Here is a 27,701-nt window from a genome sequence, read left to right as displayed (position 1 = left end):
TGTATGCTATGTCCTATTCTGCCAAGCAGGAATAGACATCCTTAAGGAAATCACATGACAGGTGTAATAGCACACCTGGAAATATGCTTTTAGAGTTTGAAAAAAGTGTAAAAATCGAGATAGAAAACTCTGTCTGTTATTTCACTCTTTTTTGTGAATTGGGCCTATTGGGTATAATTTTAAATAATCCAAAACATGTTTTAAAAGAATGTTATTACCTAATTAACAGTTTACTTGGTTCCTTGAAAAGGGTGTCGGGTTGGAGAGGTAGGCTGCATCGTCTGTGCTTGAGTGAGAGAGCCCTTGCGACGGGTGTCGGGCCGGAGAGGCAGGCTGAGTCCGTCTGTGCTTGAGTGAGAGATCCCTTGCATGGAATGGTTGCTCAAGCTAGGGTGGGAGCCTGCCTCAGTCAGGGCTTGTATGATAGAAGTGTACCGGTGTGGCTAGGCTGGTGAAGCAGACTGTCTATGAGAAGGTTGGAGGACAAGGGCCTTCCCTACACTCAGATGTCCTACTGCCTTGCGAGGGATGCTCTGCCGCCCACTAAGCAAATGAACCTTCACGGCGCATGGAAAATCAGCGCAACACATCAGACGTCATAAAAAGGAGATGGAGGACAGGTAAGGGAAGAAACACTGGACTCTTCATTGACCAGCACGGTGTGACCTAATAATAATAAACTTTCAAATAGACATGTACATGTATCCAGGGCTTTAAGTGGGATGAAATACTGGGGGGACTCTCAAAGGAGAGAGGCCAAAGTAATTAAGGATGTGGCTTAAAAACACGTAAGCTAATAATCTGTGCTTAGCATTGGGTGCCGTGCCGCTCGACTTGTATTTGGCTGTTTCTGTCATTGCATCCAGATATATGGCACAACAAGTAACATCATACCTACAACAAGGCAGGACTATTGGCTTTGTCAATGGTTGCTAGTTGCGTAAGATAAATAATCAGCAAATATGGCTTGTATATAATACTGAAAAATCGTCTACACCACGCTAATGTTGCTGCTCCCGAGGTTCAAAAAGAAAAGGGAAAACCAGAGAGAAAATGACTCTCTTTAAAGGATTTCCCTTCCTCTACAATGCTCACCTGGCATGACGTCACGCCGTAAACGTCTCCACTAGTGAGAAGTGAGCAGTGTGAGCACGCGCACATGATGTGCCTTCTGTCACTGCTGTCCGGGAAAAACTGACTGCACGTGCAAAGGCACAAAACAGAAGGATATAGACCTGTTTCGAGCCCCCCTTTAAAAAACTGCCAGTGCTCAGACCTGGTGAGACCCGGCTCTCTTAAAGCCCTGCATGTATCACTCAGCCTTCCGGAATCGGGGGAATGAAAAGGCCTAGGAAGTGTATGTCAGAAGATGCAGGCTCTGCCCACAAGAACCCATCTGTGGTATCCCACAAGTCTCGAGTCTGTTGCCTTTTCTGTTCAATATTTGATACATGACCTCTCACCCACTATCTGCATGAAGTAGGGGTCCTCGTTCCTATGTATGTTGATGACACAGAGCTGTGACCTTCCCTCCTGAAAACATCAGAAGTCAGACAGGAAAGACAACCTGGTGCCTGGATACCCTATGGGGTGATTAGCTGCGCTTTATAAATCCTGATTGATTGATTTATTGATTTATTGGTGGTGGTTAATGTAGTTTACTCCATTGGCAGCCACTGCCCGGTTGAAGAGCGGCATTTTGTGACTACAATCGAAGCAGACTCATATATGACTAATTTTATGACGTATCTGATAGATCCTAAAGGTATAGCTTTTCTCCTTTTTGGTTTTGTAGGTTCAGTATGTTTATTTTAAGCCCAAATTTGAATTCTTGTTGGTAGGGAGTAGCTTGGGTGTCTGGTGGTGAGGGAGCTACAAAGCAAAGGACCTCGAAGGCGGAAGGACCAGAGCTTTGAGGTGCTGCAGGGGGATTCGGGGATAACTCGAAAGTGGAGGTGGATTGATTGTAGGTTTCGAGTGGTGTGTATCATAATAGGATATCTTTGTATACATTTTTGTTGCCATTTACAACATTCACGATTACAACTGTCCGACTTCTGAAGCATCATAATGTGCTGCAGGTTAAACATCTCAAAACACCCCCCTCCCCCCATCCTCCCTAGCTCTACCGTGGCAGTAATGGCGACTTGCCATCTACCTCCAATTACTTCACCGGTCCTGAACAGGGTCCGTACTTATACAGTGTTATCCAAGACTCCCGTGACTCTGTACTCCAAAACATGAAACCCCCCGCATCGTGGTCCCCATCTCTGCAAGTCCGCCTATATCCTCCACCCCGCCCTCTGCTCTCTCACGGTGGCCTCGCATTTGGTGGCTCAAACAATTCAGCAAGCATAGCCACCCAAGCCTGCAAGCCATCGGCCACTTTGTTATCCCTTCGTGTCTTACGCGTGTGCCTTTCTTCAGCCACCGCCCACTCTGCCATATCCCTTAGTTAATTCCCCAACAGGGGCAGGGTCCTGGCAATCCTGTGTTTAGCTAGCACTAGTCCTAGCAGTATGAATTGCCTGCTACGTTGCTTCCTTTTATGAGTCAGGGGCATTCCCTGGAGGCACAGTCACATGGTGTGGGGGTGCCCTGTAGTTGAGGACTATTGGCGGACGGTGGTGGCGGCAAAGCTGGAGAAGCCATCAGGATGATGCTATTAAATGCTGACAAAAGGGAGGTGATGTTCTTTAATCAACCTTCGTCCCCACAGGCAGATCTCTGGTGGCCGGCGCAGCTGAACCTCCCTCCCATCCCTGTCACCTCTGTCAGAAATGTAGGTTTTAAATTCGATTCTAATCTTTCTGGCAAGGCCCAGGTTGGTCAAGTCTCCAAGGCTTGTTTTCGGAAACTTAAAACCTTGCGTAGATTCCTCCACCTGCTGCTGATGGGCTGTCGGGCCACAATGGTCCACGCCCTTCTTACATCTCAGCTGGACTATACTAACAGCTTGTACCTGGATCTTCCTGCTTATCCTACCCAGAGATTGCAGACAGTCCAGAATGCTACAGTGAGGTTTATCAAAAATTTGCCCCTCCGACATCACATTTCTCCCAATTTGCGCAGCTTTTACTGGCTCCCAGTGAAAAGGAGAATCGAATTTAAGGCACTGTCCCCTGCCTTTAGAGCCACAAGAGACAGGTCCAGGGTACCCGAAACAGAGACTTCAGAAATACCCTCAGACCAGGACCTTGTGTTCCAACTCTTAGATGCTTCTCCACACTCCTCGCTTTGCCAGAGCGTGGATTGGTGGGTGAGCCTTCGCAGTTAGAACAGCCACTCTCTGGAATTCTATGCCTGATCACCTGCGCAAAGCCAAATCTGATCCGCCTTCAGGAAGGTATTGAAAACTTGGCTGTTCGATTTGCCCTAGCTTGTCCCTTTTCCCTGTCTGATCACGCTGCTACTATTAGCGCCGGCACACCGTCGTTGGTGGTAGCCAGGCGCTTTAAAAATGTTTATGGTATGATTTTTCAGATTCATCGTTCATCCTGTTGCCTTCTCCAGCTTAGCCGCCACCACCGGCCAATAGTCCTCAACTACAGGGCGCCCCCACACCATGTGCAGAAAATCTGCATACCATGCTGCGGTATGCTGGCTGGTGCACGTTCGAGAGAAAAAGAGGTCGATCCCTCACCTCACTAAGCGTTATATGCTATAGCCCTTGGTGCCCCCAGATAACGTCACTGGTGACCCTCTTCCTTGACAAAACAGATAAAGGACTCCCCGCTGTGGCTCCTGCCCGTGGAGCAACTAAAAGTGCCCCACTGCTCTTTGCAGAGGGGTCCTGGTCAATTCCCAGTTTCAGCATCCAACCTGTTGCCTTCTCCAGCTTAGCCGCCACCGCCCGCCAATAGTCCTCAACTACAGGGCCCCCCCACGCCATGTGCAGAAAATCTGCGTATCATGATAGGATGTTTCATTGAGCTAGCTCATTTGCTGCATTTGTTGCTATCAAAACAAGAATCAATAACTTGTACCTAGCACGGTTCTCTTTGTGACAGTGTACTGAGGCGCGAGCATGTGTAGGTAATGTGTACAGAGTCTGGGTCGCAAAATTCACTCCTATCTATCGGTGAAAAGGACTAGTTGGGGTGGCCGACTAGTACAGGAAGACTGTTGCAGTTCAGCAGTTTGCTGAAAACTACCGAATCGATTGGTGTTTTGGCTGTGCTGAGTGACATTTGTGAACACTCTTGCCTGCATTGAGTAGCTGGAATTGTGCTGTGCTGACCCTGTTAGTAGTACATATTGTTTTACGATATAATCTGTGGGCACCTGTCTTTAGGGCTCGGCTGAACGCGCGGAAGCGCGTCTCCGCCGAGAACTTATTGTGGCCGTGTCTCCTTTCAAGGAGACATTCCTGGCCGCGCGCATCGCCGTGGAGGCGATTCGAAACGAGCACGCGCACGCGAACGCGCTCGCTGCATTCACAGGGCTCGGCTGAACGCGCGGAAGGAACGGGGACTGTAATGCTTGTCGTTATTGTTATTAAGAGTTCGATACTAAAAGGAGGCAGAAGCAGACGGCCATTACTCCTTCACAGGCCGCGGGTTTGTTTTAAAAGGGACAGAATGACAATGCAGTATATTCTGTTTTGACAAAGATTATTGATTGAAGCCCCCACACAATAGTGCAAAGCTTTACACTCGAGCAGAGCAGGCTTTTCTGTCATGAAGGCATAATGATGTGTTTGCTCTTCCCTGCACTGCGTGGTCTGTATATTTTACAAACACCACAACAGAGATAGATAGAAGCGCCGGCATGCTGGGGAAATGTGTTATTTCGGAAATGGGAGAGGGAAAGTGCTTTGTGTCTGAGATTCCCATGCCGATAGACAGGCTAAGTATTAAAGCGGCGCAGGGATGCCTCGCCGTGCCCCAGGGGGCTCTCGTTCTGAGGCGAGTGCAGACTGGAGTCTGGGGAGGGTGACAGCAAACAACGACCACAAGACATTTACAGCAGGTCTGTCAGAGAAAGGTCGCAGGGTTTTGGATTCACAATGTTTTCAGTCACAGCCGAGCACTTGGTGAAGCCCCTTTCACCCGACAGTGGGCGCTAAAGACCGCTCAAGTCGTGCAGTCCATTTGTGCTACTAACACAAGAACAGGGGGAACTAAAATGTTTATGTTCCTGATGCTAATCACAGGAGGATAGAGAGTATGCCATGCAGCACAGGCACACATTTGCTATAGCATCATTGCTCCATTTCCCGCCAATTTGCTGTTGGATATACTTTTAGACACTACGGCAGATGAGACTTCTTTTTGTTGCACCAACTCCTCCGTTATTAGTGTTTAACAATTTCTTCCAGTAAGGTGGTCGCCTCCACCATCGTAGTGAGTGCAGAGCAGTGAGTGCAGAGCAGTGAGTGCAGAGCAGTGAGTGCAGAGCAGTGAGTAGTGAGTGCAGAGTAGTGAGTAGTGAGTGCAGAGTAGTGAGTGCAGAGTAGTGAGTAGAGAGTGCAGAGTAGTGAGTGCAGAGTAGTGAGTAGTGAGTGCAGAGTAGTGAGTAGTGAGTGCAGAGTAGTGAGTAGTAAGTGCAGAGTAGTGAGTGCAGAGTAGTGAGTGCAGAGTAGTGAGTGCAGAGTAGTGAGTAGTGAGTAGTGAGCAGTGAGTGCAGAGTAGTGAGTGCAGAGTGCAGAGTAGTGAGTGCAGAGTGCAGAGTAGTGAGTAGTGAGTGCAGAGTAGTGAGTGCAGAGTAGTGAGTGCAGAGTAGTGAGTGCAGAGTAGTGAGTGCAGAGTAGTGAGTGCAGAGTGCAGAGTAGTGAGTGCAGAGTAGTGAGTGCAGAGTGCACAGTAGTGAGTGCAGAGTGCAGAGTAGTGAGTGCAGAGTAGTGAGTGCAGAGTAGTGAGTAGAGAGTGCAGAGTAGTGAGTGCAGAGTAGTGAGTAGTGAGTGCAGAGTAGTGAGTAGTAAGTGCAGAGTAGTGAGTGCAGAGTAGTGAGTGCAGAGTAGTGAGTGCAGAGTAGTGAGTAGTGAGTAGTGAGCAGTGAGTGCAGAGTAGTGAGTGCAGAGTGCAGAGTAGTGAGTGCAGAGTGCAGAGTAGTGAGTGCAGAGTGCAGAGTAGTGAGTGCAGAGTAGTGAGTGCAGAGTAGTGAGTGCAGAGTAGTGAGTAGTGAGTGCAGAGTAGTGAGTAGTGAGTGCAGAGTAGTGAGTAGTGAGTGCAGAGTAGTGAGTGCAGAGTAGTGAGTAGTGAGTGCAGAGTAGTGAGTGCAGAGTGCAGAGTAGTGAGTGCAGAGTGCAGAGTAGTGAGTGCAGAGTAGTGAGTAGTGAGTGCAGAGTAGTGAGTAGTGAGTGCAGAGTAGTGAGTAGTGAATGCAGAGTAGTGAGTGCAGAGTAGTGAGTAGTGAGTGCAGAGTAGTGAGTGCAGAGTAGTGAGTAGTGAGTGCAGAGTAGTGAGTGCAGAGTAGTGAGTGCAGAGTAGTGAGTGCAGAGTAGTGAGTGCAGAGTAGTGACTAGTGAGTGCAGAGTAGTGACTAGTGAGTGCAGAGTAGTGAGTGCAGAGTAGTGAGTGCAGAGTAGTGAGCAGTGAGTAGTGAGTGCAGAGTAGTGAGCAGTGAGTAGTGAGTGCAGAGTAGTGAGTGCAGAGTAGTGACTAGTGAGTGCAGAGTAGTGACTAGTGAGTGCAGAGTAGTGACTAGTGTGTGCAGAGTAGTGACTAGTGAGTGCAGAGTAGTGAGTGCAGAGTAGTGAGTGCAGAGTAGTGAGTGCAGAGTAGTGAGCAGTGAGTAGTGAGTGCAGAGTAGTGAGCAGTGAGTGCAGAGTAGTGAGTGCAGAGTAGTGAGTGCAGAGTAGTGAGTAGTGAGTCCACATCATCAGAGCTGTATGAATAATAACTGTATCAGCCCCGTGCGTGAGGTGCATCATCCACATTGCTCAGGTCACCCAAATTCCTGCACTCTCTACCACACTGCTTTCAAGAACAGCATACTCTTGCACACACACTCACTGCTCACCAATTCAAAGTTTGCTAAACATTTTATGCAACGCATTGTCATACACAATGCCAATAACTCAAACTTGAATGCTGCGAGCCCTATTGCATTGTAAATGCTTGTTTTTATAAGTTGGAGGATACAAAACTGTTCAAGACTTGGTCCCTGAGTAGAACACATCTCAGACTGAGTGCTGGGTTAACTATTTCCCTAAATAGTGCGCGGTCCCTAAATAGAGGGCCACAGTAAGAACATACCGTAAAAAAAAGTCAGGATAACATGTGTAAAGGGACATTTGTCAGGGGTGCCAAGTAAAGCTGCCTGTTTCTTCACCCCACAGCCCTCGCATGGTTAAAATGTGTTCTTGTATAAAAAATGTATAAAATATGTTGGAATGTAAACATTTTTTTTTTTAAATGTCCTTAATTTCAAAACAGAGAGGTGAGAAATGCATTGCATATGCTGGCTGAACCAGGGCAGATTCAAGGTATGCGCATGCGCCTTTGTCCTTCCTACAAGTGGTTTTGACACATTACCTGATAACCTCACTAGGTGGCGGTACTTCCCCACCTTGGAAGTGATTTGAGCACAATGCAAGAGTGGGATAAACGTCCAGAGCTTTGAAGTCCCTCGCCTCATATTTTCCATCACACCACCTCTTCACAATCCGCTTAGTTTTCGTTTCTAGGCCAGCAGATTAGCACACATGTATCAGATTTCATGATTTCCCAATTGTTCGTCACCAAAGGTGAGTAGTTTACATGTAAAAGTCCACCTGAGATTAGCTGAGAAACAAGTGTTTTCGTCTTGTAAACAGGGTAACCAATACGGCTTTCTTCAGCACTCCCTCAGTCCAGAACGAATTCGTATTAATCCTGAAAAAGAACCTGGTGCATGCGGTTCAAGAGCTCCACTCTCCCTCCAGCTCCTCGCGGCTTATTTCACTACCGCAGCGCTACACTCACAGGAAGAGCCACGAGGGAGGGGCGCGCGCCCTGCAAGAGAGGCCCCGACTATTTACGGTTGGTGTAAACTTCAATAGGTATCCAAAAAGACTTCTCTGTCCGCACTGTTTACATTTCACCTGCTAAAACCATATGGAGTATCAACGGATGGTTGAGAGAGAGAAAGAGAAAGAGAGAGAGAGAGAGAGATAAAGAGAGAGAGAGAGAGACAGAAAGAAATAGAGAGAGAGAGAAACAGAAAAAGAGGGAGAAAAGAGAGAGAGAGAAAGAAAGAGAAAGAGAGGGAGAGAAAAAGACATAGAGAAAAAGAAAAAGAGGGAGAAACAGAGAGAGAGACAGAGAGAGATGGAGAGAGGCAGAAAGCGAGGATGAAAGAGAGAGACAGAGAGAGCAAGAGAAAGAGAGCGAGAAATAGAGGGAGGAAGAGAGAGAGAAAGACAGAGAAGAGAGAGACAGAGAGAGAGAGAAAGAGAGAGAGAGAAAGAGTGAGAGAGAGAGAGGGAGGAAGAGAGAGAGAAAGCCAGAGAGAGGGAGGAAGAGAGAGAGAGGGAAAGTGAGAGTGAGAAAGACAGAGAGAGAGAGAGAGAGGGCGGAAGAGAGAGAGAGAAATAGAGAAAGTGAGAGAGAGAAAGAAAGAGAAAGAAAGGCAAGGAGAGAGAGGGGAGAAAGAGAGAGAGAGACAGAGAGAAGAGAGAGAGAGAGAGAGAGAGAGAAATAGAGAGATGGGGAGAGAGGTATAATTTACCAGGTGCTTACTTGGGTTCTGCAGGTGTGTGCAAGATTGTCATATTTCTGTTCTATCTCATTATATTTATCCAGCAATCACACACACATGTGCACATATTCCCACAATTGTGGTATATCCAAGCATTCAGAGAAACCCTTCATGGCTCTTTGCAGAGCAGAGTCAGAGTTTCTTTCCTCTGTCCTCATTATAAAATGCACTCTGTGAGACAGTAAGCACTTTTTTATGTCAGTTGAATTGTACTTCAGTAATAACCTTGAATTTGACATTTGCACTGCAGGAATAGATATGTGAAGGTGCTTTTGTAAGTGCACATCCTTCAAATAATGGAATATTTATTTGGAACACATTTAGTTTCGCCTATATGACATAAATGTTTGTGCGTGTGGGGGCGGGGGTCATGACTTATTAAAGGCAGTTGGATTATGACCCCCCCTTCAGCAATGGTTGATCGCGTGGTAACATCATACATCCGTATTAGCAGATCACTTTCTGCAGCTGTAGATGTAAAACGCATACCTTGTGTTTCTTTCACGTGCAGGAGCTATTATTTATTCATGTGGGTGGTTTCAAAAGCACTCTCTGCCACCTTGTGATCACTCTTGAGTCTGGACGGGGGTTGGGGTGTGTATGTAATAGAAATATAGAAATATAAGCCGAGAGCAGAAATGAAAATCAAGGAATGAGGAATGCGCCTACCGGTCATTCCTCATTCACTGGCCACAGGCACGGCCTTCGAGCAATCACTCCTGGCTATCTCTACTCTGAGGCCTATCCTGATCCAGGGGTAAGTGGGTTATGATCCCAGGCAGGCAGACCATGCAAAATCAACAAACTGCACACAGACCTAAAGAGACAGTAACATAATGAGGTTATTGGACCCGCATAGTTTCAAAGTAGGAGTAAGGTGCGCCTTTTAGGTTCCAACTTTTAGTTTGTCAAAGTTCCTGCGTCCCACCGGGCTGCTGGCGCAATGGCCTACAGCACTCACTGCAGGGATCTGTGTTCCGCCCCTTATTCCTACATGTCTACTCAGCCTTTCACCCTCCGAAGGGCTCCAGATCTGCCCGGTGGTGTAGAGTGCACTGCATACAGTGCAGCAACATAGAGTGCATTAGTGTAGCGCGTTGCAGAGTATAGTGGTGTAAAGTGCAGTGGCATAGAATTCAGCGGTGTAAAATGCAGCATTTTAGAATGTAGTGGCGTAAATTAGAATGGTGCATAGTAGAGTGCAGTGATGCAGTGCAATGGTGCAGAGTGCAGTGGCACAGAGTGCAGTGGCATAGAGAGCAGTGGCATAGATAGCAGTGGTGTTGAGTACAGTGACACAGAGTGCAGTGGTGTAGAGTGCAGTGGCATAGAGAGCAGTGGTGTTGAGTGCAGTGGCATAGAGAGCAGTGGTGTTGAGTACAGTGGCACAGAGTGCAGTGGTGTAGAGTGCAGTGGCATAGTGAGCAGTGCTGTAGAGTACAGTGGCATAGAGTGCAGTGCTGTAGAGTAGAGTGGCAGAGAGTGTGTTGGCATAGAGTGGTGCAGAGTGGAATGGCGTAGAGTGGGTGGCATAGAGTGGAGTGATGCAGATTGCAGTAGCGTACAGTGCAGAGATGCAGAGTAGAGGAGCGTAGAGTGCGCTGGCATAGAGAGCAGTAGTGCAGATCAGAGTGGGGTAGAATTCAGCAGTGGAGAGTGCAGTGCTGCAGAGTAGAGTGTCGTAGAATACAGTGTTGCAGAGTAGAGCGCAGTATCGTAGAGTGTGGTGACAGAGTACGGTGATGTAGAGTGCAGTGGTTTAGAGTAAATTGGTGTGGAGAAGAGTGGCATAGAGTGCGGTGGCATAAAGTAGATTGTTTCAGAGTGGAGTGAAGTAGCATAGAGTAGAGTGGTGCAGAATAGAGTGCAGTGGCGTAGAATGGCGTAAAGTGGTGTTGAGTGAAGTTTCACTCAACACAGATTTGAGTACCGCACAGTAGATTCATGTAGAGTGCAAGGATGTAGAGTTGAGTTTTACAGAATAAAGTGGATTGTAGTAGAGTGCATTGGCATAGAGTTCAGTGTGGCATAGGGTGGACTTGTGCAGAATAGACTGGAGTGGCCTAGTCTGGAGTGGTGTAGAGTTCAGTGGCAAAGAGTGCAGTGGTGTAGAGTGGCATAGAGTGCACAGGCAGAGAGAAAAGTAGAGAAGTGCAGAGTGGAGTGGGGTAGAGTGTAGTGGCATTGAGTGGAGTGGTGCAGAGTGGAGTAGAGTAAAGTGGTGCACAGTGCTGTGGCTTGAAGTGGTGTAAAGTGGAGTGGTGCAGAGTAGAGTGCAGTGGTGTGGAGTGGTGCAGAGTAGAGTGCAGTGGTGTGGAGTGGTGCAGAGTAGAGTGCAGTGGTGTGGAGTGGTGCAGAGTAGAGTGGAGTGGCGTGGAGTGGAGTGGAGTATCGTAGAGTGTGGTGACAGAGTACGGTGATGTAGAGTGCAGTGGTTTAGAGTAAATTAGTGTGGAGAAGAGTGGCATAGAGTGCGGTGGCATAAAGTAGATTGTTTCAGAGTGGAGTGAAGTAGCATAGAGTAGAGTGGTGCAGAATAGAGTGCAGTGGCGTAGAATTGCGTAAAGTGGTGTTGAGTGAAGTTTCACTCAACACAGATTTGAGTACCGCACAGTAGATTCATGTAGAGTGCAAGGATGTAGAGTTGAGTTTTACAGAATAAAGTGGATTGTAGTAGAGTGCATTGGTATAGAGTTCAGTGTGGCATAGGGTGGACTTGTGCAGAATAGACTGGAGTGGCCTAGTCTGGAGTGGTGTAGAGTTCAGTGGCAAAGAGTGCAGTGGTGTAGAGTGGCATAGAGTGCACAGGCAGAGAGAAAAGTAGAGAAGTGCAGAGTGGAGTGGGGTAGAGTGTAGTGGCATTGAGTGGAGTGGTGCAGAGTGGAGTAGAGTAAAGTGGTGCACAGTGCTGTGGCTTGAAGTGGTGTAAAGTGGAGTGGTGCAGAGTAGAGTGCAGTGGTGTGGAGTGGTGCAGAGTAGAGTGCAGTGGTGTGGAGTGGTGCAGAGTAGAGTGCAGTGGTGTGGAGTGGTGCAGAGTAGAGTGCAGTGGTGTGGAGTGGTACAGAGTAGAGTGGAGTGGCGTGGAGTGGAGACCGCATGGTGTGGTAGCGCTCTCCCATTACAGACAACACATTTTCAATTGAAATGACTGTTACATTTGCACAGACATACAGTTTTACTAATAAAACTATACAACACATAAACTATAATGTGTGATAATGACATCATCCAGTGTATCCATTTGTTTTGCTCATATTTAAGTATTTGTCTCCAACACTCTTCAGAATGAACAAAAAAATTGGTTCAGTTTTGAGTTCATAATTCTGATATATTCTGAAATATTTGCACCGTACATTTACATTTTGTTGTGTGGTAGGAAAAAAACCTTTCCTACCCGGAGTATCCAGCAAGATTGTCACGTAAGTTCTCTCACTTTGAAATCCGAGAAAGAAAAGTAAACACCAAGCTCCCGCAAAGCCTGACACTAGACATCTGTCTTTGAATGCACAACAAATATGACAATATAAGAACAAGATTTACAGGCCTGTTTACAGAAAGGAGCACTTGTGGAAGAATACAAGGAGAGTTGATGGGAAAAAGATTTACTCCTTCGGGGGTGAACTCATACCACACAGCCTAAAACAAATAAAGGCAGCAAATAGAAAGCCAGAAAATGTGAGTTACAGATTACAAAGCCAATGGTAAGCAACAGGTGGAATGCACTCCCTGGGAAGCTTTCTGAATGTCCCCAAGATGTCTTAGGCAAATCAGACAGCTGCACTGGCTTGTAGGCTTTGCCTAAGAAGTAGAAAGTGTACATGTGAGGTAGAAAATTGATGCACAGTTTTGGTTTTCTTGGCACTCTGAGGGTCTAGAACTACAACCTACTCAGGGATCTTCCCTCTGAATAAAGCAACAAGTGGAAACCTTCATTCAAGAGCAACAGTTTTGGCAAACAGATACTCCTCAAACCTGACAAAGTATCTATGGAGTATTGTGATTGGCTTGCATTGCACCTTTCAGCCAATCGGCATGAGCAACACTGAAACTGAAGTTCCTCCTGCGTGGAGCATGGGGGGGTCAGGGTGAAGACGGGTAACTGGGAGATGCCTTCGGTCACACTGACACACGCTCTCACACTCCACCCTCTTTCATTGGCCCCTGTGGCACAGGGGCTGTGTTTGAAAGTTCGCAGTCTATATTTGGAGGGCACACACCCGTATTTTGATGTGTGGGGGCCTTGTGTTTGGGGTGTAGAGTTTTTAATTGCAATGCCTGACCATATTTAAGGTCCAAGGTCTACATTTTGGAGTTGCACATACCATATTTGGGATATGGGCCCCATAAACTGGGGTTCAAGGTTTAAAATTGGGGTTAAAAATCTGTTTTTCCTGTGTAAGGCCAATATTTCCAGTAACAGGGCACATACTTTCTACTTTATGATCATTATTTAAACTCTGACTCATATCCTAGTGCAGGAACCTGTAAGTATTGCCCCCTTCATCTCAGAAGAGATCTGACTGACCTTTTTCTTTCTTTGTTGAAGGTGGACTCCGACGGTCTGATGGCAGCCCCTGCCGCAGGACCCTACGGCCCCCCAGATGGGGGCTGGGGGTGGGTGATCGTCCTGTCGGGGTTCATGATGAATGCACTGTCCTATGGCGTTATCCGCTCCTTGGGGGTCTTCTTTGTGGAGTTTGTCCACTCATTCCACAAATTGTCCAGCGAGGTGTCCTGGATCACGTCAATCTCCATCGCAGTGCAACAGTTTGCAAGTAAGTGACAGCGGACGCTATTGTGGGGAATGTGTGACCTCCTAGAGGACAGGGCATTTATATATGAAGCGCTAAGCCCTGGTTACCGTGTGGCCAGGCTAGGGGAGCTTGTGAAAGGCCGTGCCTGATAGCGTACAGCTCTGAACTAGCAGGACTCTGAGAGGACTAGACTAGGAGAAGGTAGGGCTGAGAGGACATGGCTGTTAAGAGCTCAGGATCTGAGAGGCCTGGACTAGGAGAAGGTAGGGATAGTGACTAGCTATCAAGGTCTTCCTAGGACACAGGCACCATCTGATACATTTTATTTACTTTTAATTTAATCTCATGGAACATACCAATAACACAGTGGTGGGCAGGGAAGGACACTGCTTGCGCATCCCACGCTTGAGGACCCAGATCCCTTGGAAATACCCAGTTAGGAAATAAATCCAGTAGCAACACTAGTCCCTGATGTAAATCCATCCCAGTAAAACAGTTCCTCTGTTGGAACAGGGTTTAGTCATAATGTGCTCCAAAATGGGGAGCGCTGCTCTTGGGGTGGCGCTGTCACTTCAATAATTGATAAATCCCTCTTGGGCCCGTGGTGTGCAAACCTCTCTTCACTGTTGCATAGAAGAACCGTCCTGAAAGAGCTGAGCATCCGTGTCCCCACTGACGTTTGGTGAGCCAAGCTTGACCAGCAATGCACACAAGATGATGGACGGAATGTTGCACAATGGCAAAACATTCACCCCAGTCACAGATCTGGGTTTAATCCATCGTTATTTTGCTCACCAAGCCACCCCAGTTCAGATATGGCCATATGCAAATCAGTCTTGACCCTGTGCCTAATGGGAACAGTCCAGCCCGAACTGCCAAGCCATGTCTTCCCTGAAACGGGATCAAGCATCCTAGGACTGGTTTTTGGCCATCTTCAGCCAGGATAGCTCTACTCCAGTGGCGTAGTGAGCAAGGGACCCACGTCTTGGCATACCCTTCCCACATAGGGTGAACAGCAAAACACACAAGATGATGGACGGAATGTTGCACAATGGCTAAACATTCACCCCCAGTCACAGGGAGAGCAGGGAAAGCCCAAGTTACTCTTCAGAAGCAGGAGGATAATAAAGGATATTTACACATTTATATAGCACACGACTACCCGTAGGCATCTCGGCGCGTGTACGAATACCACAGAGGAACCCTTCCTGGCCTTTCCCTGTGAGGAGCCCACTCCTGGGCACCCCCAAGGTGAAGTCAGGCATCCTCAGCGTCATTGGGGCCGTTGTAGAGATTAAGCAAGCTATTGCCCAGAGGTGCAGAGTGGGGCTCATGATCAGAATAGGCACCGAGGCGAGAATTATCAGGTCCGAGGAAATTGAGCCCGAGACCCGCCGAGGCGGGAATTGAACCCTGGTCCCGGCCAGACTCCTGCATCAGGGTCTGCCGCTCTAACCATTGAGCCACACTTCTCTACAGGGCTGTTCCTTACACACTCTCCTCACAGTAATAAGAGGGCCTTTGTTTGCCATCGGCCACAACCTGCCGGGGGATGGACTGAGAAGGAATCTGAAGTTTTATCCATGGATGATGGGCCTTCACCAGAAGCGCATCTCCAACGCGGAGAAAAGGAACTCCTGCCCTCCAAGAGCCACTGCCTCTTAAGGGTCTTCTCTTCGTCTTCATCATTACGGCTTCTGGCACAGGAGAAGGGGACCAGGATGGGCGATGAGGGGCAGATACTGCCACCACTCTCCTCATACACCTGGATATGTTGTTTCATAGTGTGGGGCAAGGGGGGATATTTAATGTTCACAGAAGTTAACATTGAGCCATTGGGTTATGAGCAATTCAGATTTTCATCTCCATGGTGCGCAAATATCACTCCACTTCCCTCTTCTCCGGAGGCCACTGAGGGGTGATTCTGATGTCTCTTCACCACGTGGATTCCAGATATTCCTTCATGTTTCTCACTTTGGTAGATGGTCCATTATCAGTCCAGAGATCTCTGAGTATGCTATGACCTACCATGACCTTCTCAATCTTTGTGATTGCATCATCGACGGAAGTTTACACTACAGTTTCCATTACAGATATTTCATATTGTTATCAATTTTCTAGTCATCGCTTGTTACCACCACAAGTCATCAATCCGGGAGACTACCAAAGTATAGGTTCACCCTTGGGGGTATCTTTGGTGATGATCGGGGTCGGAGGTCCACTCAATCCAAAGGTTCCACAGGCTGCTCAGGATTTGACTGGAACCCACAGTTGTAGAGTAGAGGGAGCCATACTTTCTCTCTGACTCGCGCCTTGGTTTTGACAATCCCTTAAAGTCCTATGTGGGTGACCTGGCATGTGCCTGGGGTCAGATAACCAGGCTCCCCTAGTTGTGTGTCTCTTAGAAGCAGAGCATGTGGTGTTACACATGTTTTACAGCTGTGGCAGCCACTGTGACCATATCTGCTCCCTGAAACTCCTATTTTGGTAACTTTCAGAGAGATTGAAAAAGGGAGCCATACTTTCTCTCTGACTCGCGTCTTGGTTTTGACAATCCCTTAAAGTCCTATGTGGGTGACCTGGCATGTGCCTGGGGTCAGAGAACCAGGCTCCCCTAGTTGTGTGTCTCTCAGAAGCAGAGCATGTGGTGTTACACATGTTTTACAGCTGTGGCAGCCACTGTGACCATATCTGCTCCCTGAAACTCCTATTTTGGTAACTTTCAGAGAGATTGAAAAAGGTTTTGAGCCTTCTTCCGCCCTCATCAAACATTCTTCTGTCTTTTCTTCTCTGGCTGCTTCCTGGTTTGTGGAAGAACAAGGGTGTCGGTAGAGGGTTAGCTGGATTGTAGACTCCTAGCATGTACAGAGTACCCTTGGAGTTGAAGGTGTTCTACGACCAGTCGAATCCTCAGGGTTGGTTCGATGCTCAAATAGTATCCATCTCTAAACCGCCCCAAATCTGCTATGTATAGTACGCAGACTAAAGGATGGTTAAGCGAGGGAAAAATGGATAAAGCCAGGAAGGAAAGGATGGGAACAGCGGGGAGGGAGACCTTCGAAGACACAAGGAGAGAGAAGAACAAACAATTACTAACCACTATAGGCGTGTTCTTTCTCATAAACAATATATATCAATTTGAGCTACCACTAACCTGTAAAGAAAATAAATACATAGGAATTCACATGGGAGTTGTGTATAAGAAGTCTTCAAACTTCAGGAGGCTGAAACAACAATGAGGGGTATCAGACAGTGCTCTACGTATTCTACGATGTCCACTTTGAAACATAGATAAAGCACACTACCTGTCTAACATAGACGCATCTCTTAATTCATACACAACTCCTGTAAAGAAAGAGAAAAGCATGTAGTTCACGAACACTTTGTTTTGAGCAAGGCATTTTCCATATTCCACAGCATATGACACGATTACTCCTGGTAATAGCGTAATGTTAATCTGAGAGTTACGTCACTCCCCAACAAGATGGATATGGATAGAAGCAATCACACAAGACTCCTTCACGTTGCCAAACACCAATGAAGTCAGGAATAACTGTACATCCGGGACAATATAAATCACTCCTTGCCCCCAGCTACTGACTTGTAAATCCGGCTATAAAGTACCATAAGAAGGGTGAGCTCCCCCTCGTTCTGAATGCTCACAACAACCCGAACAGTACAAGGGTTTCAAAGTCCTGCAAAGCACGATCCCGTGCAATCAAAGGAAAAGCGCTGCTTGTTTCCACCACAAACGCGCGTAAAGGAAGCTCACAACAACCCGAACAGTACAAGGGTTTCAAAGTCCTGCAAAGCACGATCCCGTGCAATCAAAGGAAAAGCGCCGCTTGTTTCACCCACAAACGCGCGTAAAGGAAGCTCAGAAAAAGTACTCCAATGTGGTGCCAAAGGCACCCTTACCAGCCGCCGACAACTCTGGTTTCCAAACTCCAGCCTCCGGTGCACACAATAATCGGCAGCGGCCTGCCCGGTCTCCGTGCTGATATGCGCTGTAACCACGTGACCCGGAAGTAATCCGATCACGTCGCGCATGGCGCTACAGCTGCTGGGAAATGTAGTTTGTGACGGCTGTGCCCTCGTACGCTCAGTGCCCCCTAACAGAAGGTGACTTGGAGGCTGACTCTTGTAAGTTAGCTGCAGGCATCTTGTGATCCTTGGAACCTTTAAAGTGACTGATGTAGAGCTATAAATTAAAGTGGTGGCACCTCCACAAAAACACAGATACCAAAGATACGGGAAAGCCTTCACCCTGGAGATCTCCGTTCCCTCCATAATGCACCTTCTCTCTCTAGTGCCCTAGGTTTCTTAAACATTTATGTGATTTATTATAGTTGGTACTTAAATCCAAACTATTCATAAAAGCAACAAAGGAGTTGAGGAGCTGGTGCAAGCCGACGGCATCTCTTGCTATTAACACTGCATCGACGGCATACAATAGTGCCGGATTGAGCTGAGTTCTCAACCGTAGGATGTCTCCATGGGATGTCTCAGCAGGCTGCACATAATGTTGGATCCAGGTTGTTGAGATACAGGGTAAAGAGGACTGGAGATAAAATAAACCCTTGCCTCAACCCCACTTAACTTTAAAAGGCGGAGTACAACTCCCATCTAGATTATATCTCACCACAGCTGTCCGATCTTTATAGTACTGATGTAAAAAACGAACTATGTCTCTGTCAACTCCCATGTTAGGAAGGATTGAACATAGTTTATTTCAGTTAACTCGGTCAAAAGTCAACGTTTGATCGATAAATGCCATATGGGGTGAACCACCCTTTGCAACTGTATATTGTTATGTTATCTCATTTATAAAGCGCAAGGGTTACTCCAACGGAATGATTCCAAACCTCAACTGTGAATCGCAAATCTTCGAAACCCATGGCAATCGAATTAGGAAACATCAGATTATAATCAGCCAATATCGAGCTGAGAAACACCCTTTGCCTGGAAGGATCAAAATGATGAACATTATCGTACTGAAACATATCATCCATGGTGTTACCATGACAGGAGTTAGAACAGGGATGTATGTTAAAATCTCCCAGTAAAACTAATAAATATGGTTGGTGATGTTTATCAGATAGGCATCCGCCAAGGCTTTTATGGGCAGTAAATTCATCACGGCTTTTGCCTGGGAATTTGAGTTGTAAAAGTTAAGCAAATAAATATTTGGGCCTTTATTTAAACTTAAGTTGACCACTAACAAATTAGAGGTTGTGGTATCAATTTGGGACGTTTTACACTTGATGTCAAAAGATGTAGGAGTCACAAACCCTCCCCATGCAATGCCAGACAAATAGGGCGTTGCAGGACAAAAAAACGAGATATAACCATCTATGTTCAGGGGGTTGGCTGTGTCCCATGTTTCCTGTAACCCAATGAAGTTATAAATAATCTTTAATAAAGTTGCACCATGCTGGATCTGATTTCTTATTCCCCAGACCAGCACAGAAGCTTAATGAGAGAGTTTGGATTGCCTCCTTCTGCAGATAGTTGTATTGTTAACAAATTGACTTTCATATCTTGCAGAGGTTCTAGAGTTCTATCAGGAATATTTAGTCAATCATTAATATCAAGTGAGCTAAGGGCCTCAGATCTATTTGACAGCTGCAGGGATGTGACTTGCTTGTTTGGGTGTCTCCCCAAATGCCCCAACACCATATCTAGCTACCGGTTGGTCCAAATCGGGGGTTGAGGGGGTGTAGCTGGTTAATGATGGGTCACCGTGATAACCGTGATAACTGTGTAAGGGTCTGTGTCCTGCTGAGAGCCTTCTTCACCTCTCTTGAGGACCAGACCTGTCTCTTCCAGCTGACTCCTCTCTTTGAAACTGAGTGATGTTGGTTGATATGAGTAAAAAAACCTAGACCCAGTTCTTCTTCTTAGAAAGAATTTCCTAATTTAAACCTCCAACCACTGAGATGAGAGATGAAATTATAGAAATACTTTCTGAGGTCCCTTAGAAACAGCGCGACCAGTGGGACAAGGAGGTCTTAGCTTACCCATCTTGGGAAATACACCAGCATGTTCTGTGGATGTAAGAGGGGGGGCCCAGCCCAGCCTCCAACGGGCCCGCTCTTGGCCTGGGCTTCACCCGGACAGCGCCTTGCGTGCATCCAGCGCTCCTGGAGATGAAATGCGCTTAAGAGCGCTGTGGCCGGGAAAGAAGCGCTCAGTGCTTCCGCTCCCCACATCTGTGGCTGGGAGACCAAAGAATCCTGGCACATGGAGGACCACCACCGCCAATACCACCTTTTGCTGACATCGCTGTTTACCTTTACGATTTTGCCTGTGAGTACCCCAATATTATTTTTGCTCATCATTCTACAGTCAATTTGGTACTTAAATGTTGCTTTCAAATTTGCACAAGCACTGTGATATTTTTCTTGTGTTAGTTATGGAGAGCGCGTGGCCCTCCTTTCAGCGCATTTTGGTGCAAGCGACGGGCCTTACTGTGCTCTGCCAAGCTCCTAGCAGGGCTGGCTTTAGAGCTGGTGGCACCCAGTGTGATAATCAATTTTGGTGCCCTCACACCCACACCGCCTCCTTGGATTCTCTCACTACCACCAGGCAAAAGTGCCCCTCATCTCTCCAATCCTAAATTATTAATAAACACAGCACCTCACCTGAAGGCAGCGCCCCCCTCCGCAGGTCAGCGCCCAGTGCGGCTGCACCAGTCGCACTGCCCTGAAGTTGGCCCTTGCTCCAAGCAAGCCATGCCTGCTATGCGGGTGGGTGACCTTTTGCAGTGCTGCTCCAGACACCTTAGGCCTCTGTGAGCGTCAGTCCATGAACGTGCGTGGTACTGCGCGAGGCAACAGTCCCACCATGAATCTCGACTTAAGGAGCGTGTGCAGGGAGCCAATGAGGCAACAGAACACTTGGACAGTGACTAGGTAACATGGCCTAGCAGGGCCACTGGTTATATGTGTTTTTCACATTACTTCATAGGTCATACCATTAACATTGTGGTGAGCAAGGACACAACATAGAATGTCCCACTTGAGAATCCACCCTCAGGACACCACAAGGGCGGGGCCTGAAGTGTCCGGCTATCATAGGACAAGCATCTGAGGGTGGGATCTGCAAGGGGGGGCTTGAGGGCAGGGTTCAGAAAGGGCAGAGCTATGAGGGGGTGTAGAGAGTAGCTTTCTGATTATGTGTGAATACACCTTTAAAAGAATCTTACTGTACATAGAGTTCTGTATTCTAGATTATTCAATGTACATCTTTTCATTTACTACCTGCAAATTGACTGGATTAGTCGTGGGTCTATTGTATGGAAATAAATCTCCTTTCTTTCTTCAACCTTTGATGTTTCATTTGGAATTATTTGGAGAAGGACTTTCTACAATTAACCCTTTCGATGCTGATGACGAGCTCAGCTCGTCATCACCCACGGGTGTCGTGTGCTGATGACGAGCTGAGCTCGTCATAGAAGCACCAAAATTGTAATTTGCAGCACAGGGCAAAAATCCCCGCAGCAGCCATGTGGTTAATGGCGACGAGGATGGGATGGTTAAGAATTTTGTTGATAAGTGTCCTGAATGTTTATGTTCAGATAAGCATTGTCGCTTATCTACCTCTCCATTGTGCCCTATAGAGTGGCCAAAAGGACCTTGGCCAAGGTTAGGGTTGGATTTTGCAGGTCCCTTCAATCTACTTGGAGGAGACAATAGATATCTGATTGTGTTAATTGATTACTTTTCAAAGTGGTTATATTTTTCAGAGGGCTGGGCTCAGAAAGGACAGGGTTGAAAGGACATGACTCTCGTAGAGTTCAACACTATTAAAGCCTCACTCTGGAGAGGGCAAGCTCCAGAGAGACTTGGGCTCAGAGAAGGCAGAAATTGATAAGGACAGGGATAAGAAAAAAGAAAAGTCTTTTTGAGGGCAGGGTCTGAGAAGACACTATACGGTGCATAGAACTCACACAACATGGGAGAGGGTAAGCATCTGAGACGCGTGACTGCGTGGGTACAGCTCTGGCAAGAAAGGTCTCATGCCAGGAATATGAGTGAAGAGTTCAGGAAGAGTGTCCTGGGTCAGTTGATGAGGGCGCAAGGAGCAGACCAATGCTAGTCTCTGTTCATCAACCCCCTTCATCTCATCAGTCCATCTATTCATCCTTGCTTCATACTCACCTCAAGTGTCCCTTTTGCATGTGTTTTCAGGTCCGGTTGGCAGTGCCCTCAGCATGGAGTATGGGGCACGCGCGGTCGTGATGGCCGGAGGGGTCCTCGCCTTCCTGGGAATTCTTCTGGCCGCATTTGGAAACTCTCTGCTGTACCTCTACCTCACCCTGGGAGGCATGACAGGTGGGTCATTCACTCCGTAATTGAGGTACGCGATGTGGAAGCGAGGGAGTGGATGCTGTACGAGTGAAGCTGTGAGGCTTTGGGAGTGAGGGCGCTTCGGCACATCGGATGTAGGGTTTGGAAGTAGATAGGCTGTGGGAGAAAACAAGTACAAAGATAAGGGCTGTGGGAAAGGAATTAGGGCTGTGGAGAGGGCAGGTCTGTGGGATAGAGTGAAAGGGTAGGATGCAGTGCCCTGCATTTGAAAGGGCTGTGGTACCCAACAGGTGCATGAGCTGTTGAAGATAATGGACTGAAGAAGTGAGAAGTTCAACTGAGAGGACGGGGGGGTTTGCTCATTGGAACCCCTTCCCTTCTCTCCCAGGATGCTGTCTCTGCACCCTTGGAAGTCCTTTTCGTAGGTGGAAGAGACTAACTTAAAGGGAATGCCAGGGAGAATGCACACAGGGGGATAAAAATGTAAAGGTCCAACTTGAGACACAATAGACAGTGTATTTCTAAAATAAGTATCCCTTCTTCGCTCACACCCTACTACAGAAATGAAGTGATATTACATGGAAGTTGATTGACAGAAATGCCAGGGAAAGCTGAAGTGACCTCACGTAAACATTGACCGCTAATTACATTACAGAGGTGACCGCTTGTCTTTCCCCTTGCAACCACAACAACTCCCACATGCTCTTCACAATCTAGGGGAAGTGGAAGAGCCCTATATACTTTTTTTTTATGCTCCTGTCTTTGTGATTCCTGAGACTAGTGATACTAAAGGGTACACCAGGGATGGCAGCTGCCACCCCTGCCTATGGTTACCCCCAGGGCAGTACTCATGCTAGGTGAATCAAGGGGTTACCTTTCAGTTGTGCTGGTGTGGATGGAGCTGTAGCTGGTGTGGGCCCCTGTCAATGTTGAAGCCCAAGAGTGAATCAGCACAGAAACCAACTGGCCAGGCCACTCTATCTATGTGTTCAGACTAAAGCGGGGAAGCACTTATAGGGATATTTAGAGTTTGGCAGACAGGATACTCAGTCGTAAACATGATGGAGTACCCCTTTCCACCCAAATGACTGTCCCCTAGCCCTAAATGTAAATGTACATGTATTTATATAGCGCAAATCACTGACCGAGGTCGGTTTCTAAGCGCTTGCTTAGGGAACCCGTCCTGGTATTCCCCTGGGAGATAACCCCGGCAGGGTATCCACAAGGTGAAAGCCAGGCATCCCGCCGCGAGGGGCCGTTGTGGAGATTAAGCAAGCTATTGCCCAGAGTCACAGAGTGTGAACCCGTGAGTCGAGAAGACACCGGAGCGAGAATTATCGAGTCCGTGGAATTTTTTAGCCCAAGACCCGCCGAGGCGGGGAATTGAACCCTGGTCCAGGGCCGATCTCAGCTTCCGGGTCTGCCGCCTCTAACCCCTGAGCCACACTTCTCCACTAGTTACGGTCAGTAGGACCATCAGCTTTCTGTCGACTGTGTCCACATAAGCTCTGTCGACGGAAACTTCCTTTGATTGCCTGACAGAGTAGGGGTCAACGGAAAACAGCATTTCACGCCCCCCCCCCCCTTATTTAGGGTGAATAGGGCAAAGACCTTGTTTTCTATCCCTCACCACCAGGAAAATCCTAGCAGTGACCGACAGAAAAACAAATACCGACCCACCACATAAGCAAAAAGCTTCCTGGTTATGGGGGCATTTCTGTTTGTTTTTCAGTAATGAACAGTTTGTAAACATTTGGTGGACTACAATCAAAATCAGTCACAGCCCGTTCAGTTAAGGGTGGTGGGACCGGCTGAGGGGGCGGGGATTTCGACGGACAATGACAAGGGAAAAATAAATAAATCATTTGTCTTCTCTCTTCAAGGTCTGTCGAAATCCCCCCCACCCGGCCACACCACCCCATCACTCTTAACTGCACAGGCCGCGGCTGATCAAAACATATGTCGGCCATCCAGCAAACCTTTTGTACCCTGGCAGGAACCACCATGACCCCATTCCTGTTAAGGTACAGAAATCACGGTTGAGCAAGTGGTGATACCTAAATTCGGCAGACGCTAGTTCGTCAAGGTATTAAACATAGGGCCAGATGTAGGTGGCCCAATACCGGTCTGTAACGGCCGAAATTACAGAATTTCGGCCGTTACCGACCGGTATTGGGCATTTGGGATGTACGTGGGATAAATTGCAAATTCGGTAATTTACTGATTCGGTATTTGTGAGAAGTTGGCCTGATAGGTAGTGTTTCCAATTCTGGAACCACTGGTTATCAGTCCAAACAAACCCCAAAGATGTCAGGTTATAAGTCAACCTTGTAGACAAGCTATCCTAGTGGTAGCATGGACTAAGCAGCCTTAAAGGCTTAACTTAAGAGGTCGTGTTGTTTTACCACATACAATCCTGTAATCAAATGAAAGGACACCACACAAGTATATATTATAAAAATATATGTATTTATTTCTAAATTACTCCCCAGTACTCTTTATGAGGAAAGGGGCACAAGCGTTAAATCAAAAGCACTGTTACACATATAAAGTTGCACGTTTATGGATGAGGGCGGGTGGCCACTCAGACCATATATCAAAAAAGTGGTATAAGTAACACTTTACGAACAATGGTTAGGCCTAGGGCCTAGAGATTCGCTGGGAGCAGTCAGGACAAGCAATGAAGAAGTCGGGAGTAGCCCACAGGAGACGGGTGCAGCACGGAAAGTGCGGCGCGCACCAATGCACTGTCAATGGTGCGTAAAAGTCAATTAAAGTGAATAAAAAGATACTTCCGCTGGACCTAGGAACACAAAACTTTAGACACAGACCCTAGAGGTGTGTACCAGTGTAAAGACACCGGCGTTGCAAAGTTACCTCACCCACAGGCCGTGGGTGCACAGGGTCGAAGTGGCGTTGGGTTCTGTCACGCAGGTTCTGGGTGCTTGGAGCTGTTGCAGCTGCAGGCGCTGTGAAGCAGAAGTGTCCGGTGCGATCCAAGGGTGGATCGATGTAGAAAAGTACCTGAAAGCAGAGGGGACAGAGTCTGGGTCACTCAGCAGTGACCAGGGTGGAACCAGGACGGAACCAGGCAATGTCGGGCGCAATCAGGCGGTTGTCGATAGGCTTCTCTCCGCTGTCACGTGGGCTCTGGGGCATCTGCGACGTCCAGGAGCAGGTCACGATCTGTCCCACGTAGGCTCTCGCCGTCAGCACCGTCGGCTTGAAGATTGTTGCAAACAGCACTTGGCAAAAGCAATCCACGCGGAACCGGGAGATTGCTTATCACTCGAACCAGGAGGGTCAGAGTGGGGGCTCCTTTTCACAGGAGCTGGTGCAGATCTGGAGCAACCAGAAAAGCAAGTCGGATTTCAAAGTTCGTCGGCACAGGGGCCACAAGCCAGCTGGCAAGTGACCGGGCCAACGCGTCAAGCGCACACAAGCAGAAGGGCCCCACGCAGCACTCGTCGAGTGTGGAGGGGTGAGCTTTGGTGCAAGTGGAGCTCGGGGCTGGGGCTTCTCAAACCCCGGTGTACAGCTTCGAGGGTCACTCGTGGGCTGCACGGTCAGCGTCTCGTGGCCTTTTCAAGATGGCGTGCCCCACGCTTCCGGTCGCCTCCACGGGTCTCAGCTCTGCAGGGACTGTGGATCGGGCAGGTAGAAGGCAGGCAAGCTTGATCTCGTCGATCTCTGTCGCTCGAGTTCCGGCGGGAACTGCAACAAAGCAAGGGTCGAGGGCTGGATGGTGCCTGTTTGCACAGGGTGGTCACTCCTTGACCACAAGGGAGATTCTTCAGTCTTCTCACGTCGTGTAGAAAGTCGAAGGGTCCAGATTTCGTTTCTTATGTTTCTTCAGGATGATCTGAGGTCCGTTGGGACTGCTCCCCCTCTTATTCGAATCTCGGGGGTTGGACATCCTGCTAGGTCCCCTCCTATGGGTGGGACCCAGGAAGGGGGTGGTTACACCCCTCTCCTTTGATCCTGGCCGCGCTGGGACAGGGGCTGGGAGGCCCCAGAACCGGTTTGGCCGGATCCTGCAAGGGGCAGCCTTGTGCTCCCCAGGCAGTGTCTGGTTTCATTGAAACCTCCCTACTCCAATCCACTATCTCCTGTCTGGGGTGGTTTGACACCGCCCTGTGACAGGAAACTCTTTGTCCAGGCCTCCTCTGCCGGGTTTCGGTCAGCAGCAGGAGGTCAGACCCGTGTCTGTGGCAGGGGCATCCATTTTGTGGATCTGAGGCTCATTTTAAATCAACCGCGTTTCGGTAAAGTAACATGTCTTCTCCCTCTAGAAGGGTGGAATGCTACCCCCGTCGCCAGAACTGGCGAGGGGGTAGTATTCCAATTCGTATGACACCTTACACGACATGTTTTGATAAAGCCAAACCAAAGTTGCTATATAACCGCGAGGATTATAAGGCGCTTAAGAGTATATGGTATGGCGTTATCCCGGATCAGCTTAGGGAGTTGTTCCCGACAGCTGCAGACAGGCTCAGCTCATGCCAGAGCACCATCTCACATAAAACCACGCACTCTGCCTCCAGGATTGATGAGGCCTTCCATAGGAGTGGCTTACAGGCTATATATGTGTCCAGATATAGGTTTAGATATAGGTATACTATATCTAAGCAAGGGGTGATTACACCCACTTGCCCCAGCTGAGTGATCAGCCAGTTGTGTCAATTTAAGAACCAGCCAGGGGTGGCAAAAGCTATGCTTCAGCCCCTGGTAGGCCTTGGTGGCACCTATGCCCTGGGCACCTATAGTGCATGGTACAGGGGCTGACAAGGAGTCCATTTCCAATTGTGGTATGTACCTATAGCACATGTATTATGAATTTAGAGAGAGAACAGCAGGCTGGGGGTCTGATTAGCAGGCCCACAGCCTCAGTAAGTCGAAAACCAGTGAAGCAAAAATTGGGGTGACCATAGGATAGCAGACCCTACTCTCCTACATAACCCCCCCCCCAAACGCAGGGACATTAAACTTAACCTTGACCAGATAAGTCTTCATGTTCTAAGTGGAAGTACCTGGAGAGACCATCTGCATTACCATGGTCAGTCCCTGGGCGGTGCTCCACTGTAAAGTCCATCCCCTGTAGGGAAATGGACCACCTGAGCAGTTTGGGATTTTCACCCTTCATCTGATTTAGCCACAAGAGGGGCTTATGGTCTGTCTGAATTAGGAAGTGAGTACCAAACAAGTATGGCCTCAACTTCTTCAGGGCCCAAACCACAGCAAAGGCCTCCCTCTCAATAGCTGACCAACGTTTCTCCCTGGGGGTCAGCCTTCTGCTAATAAAAGCAATGGGCTGGTCTTGACCATCTTGATTAAGTTGTGAAAGCACAGCTCCCACCCCCAACTCAGAAGCATCTGTCTGTACAATGAACTGTTTGGAGTAGTCAGGACTCTTCAGGATAGGTGCAGAGCACATGGCCTTCTTCAGGTCATCAAATGCCTTTTGACAGCTAACTGTCCACTTAACCTTTTTGGGCATCTTCTTGGATGTCAAGTCATTCAATGGTGTCACAATGGACCCATAGTTCTTTACAAATTTTCTGTAATACCCAGTCAGGCCCAAGAAGGCTCTGACTTGTGTCTGGGTAGTTGGAGGAGCCCAGTCCTGTATGGTCTGGATCTTGCTCTCCAGTGGTTGAACTTGACCCCCACCTACTAGGTGGCCCAAGTACACAACCTTGCTCTGCCCTATCTGGCACTTAGTAGCCTTGATAGTCAGGCCTGCCTTTTGCAGGGCCTCCAGAACCTTCTTCAGGTGGATCAGGTGATCCTCCCAGGTGGAGCTAAAGACAGCAATATCATCTAGATATGCTGCTCAAAAGTCATCCAACCCAGCAAGGACTTGGTTCACCAACCTTTGGAAAGTGGCAGGTGCATTCTTCAAACCAAAGGGCATTACCACAAACTGATAATGTCCACTAGGGGTAGAGAATGC

At 48.0% G+C, this 27,701-nt stretch overlaps 1 protein-coding gene across 1 annotated transcript in view; it reads left to right on the top strand.

The window, feature by feature from the left end:
- Window positions 1-27,701, top strand: part of LOC147678643 (monocarboxylate transporter 13-like) — a 124,915-nt gene that overhangs the window by 81,337 nt on the left and 15,877 nt on the right. Inside the window, exons 3-4 of the mRNA XM_086946089.1 lie at window positions 13,229-13,457; window positions 21,629-21,772. Of these exons, the coding sequence (XP_086802215.1) occupies window positions 13,247-13,457; window positions 21,629-21,772 (355 nt within the window). The 5' untranslated portion in view covers window positions 13,229-13,246. The remainder of the gene's footprint in view (window positions 1-13,228; window positions 13,458-21,628; window positions 21,773-27,701) is intronic.

This window comes from Lissotriton vulgaris, chromosome 12, assembly GCF_964263255.1.
Source record: "Lissotriton vulgaris chromosome 12, aLisVul1.2, whole genome shotgun sequence".
NCBI classification, from domain to species: Eukaryota; Metazoa; Chordata; class Amphibia; order Caudata; family Salamandridae; genus Lissotriton; species Lissotriton vulgaris.
The sequence above is the reverse complement of the archived record's forward strand: the minus strand, read 5'-3'. Positions and strand labels throughout refer to the sequence as shown.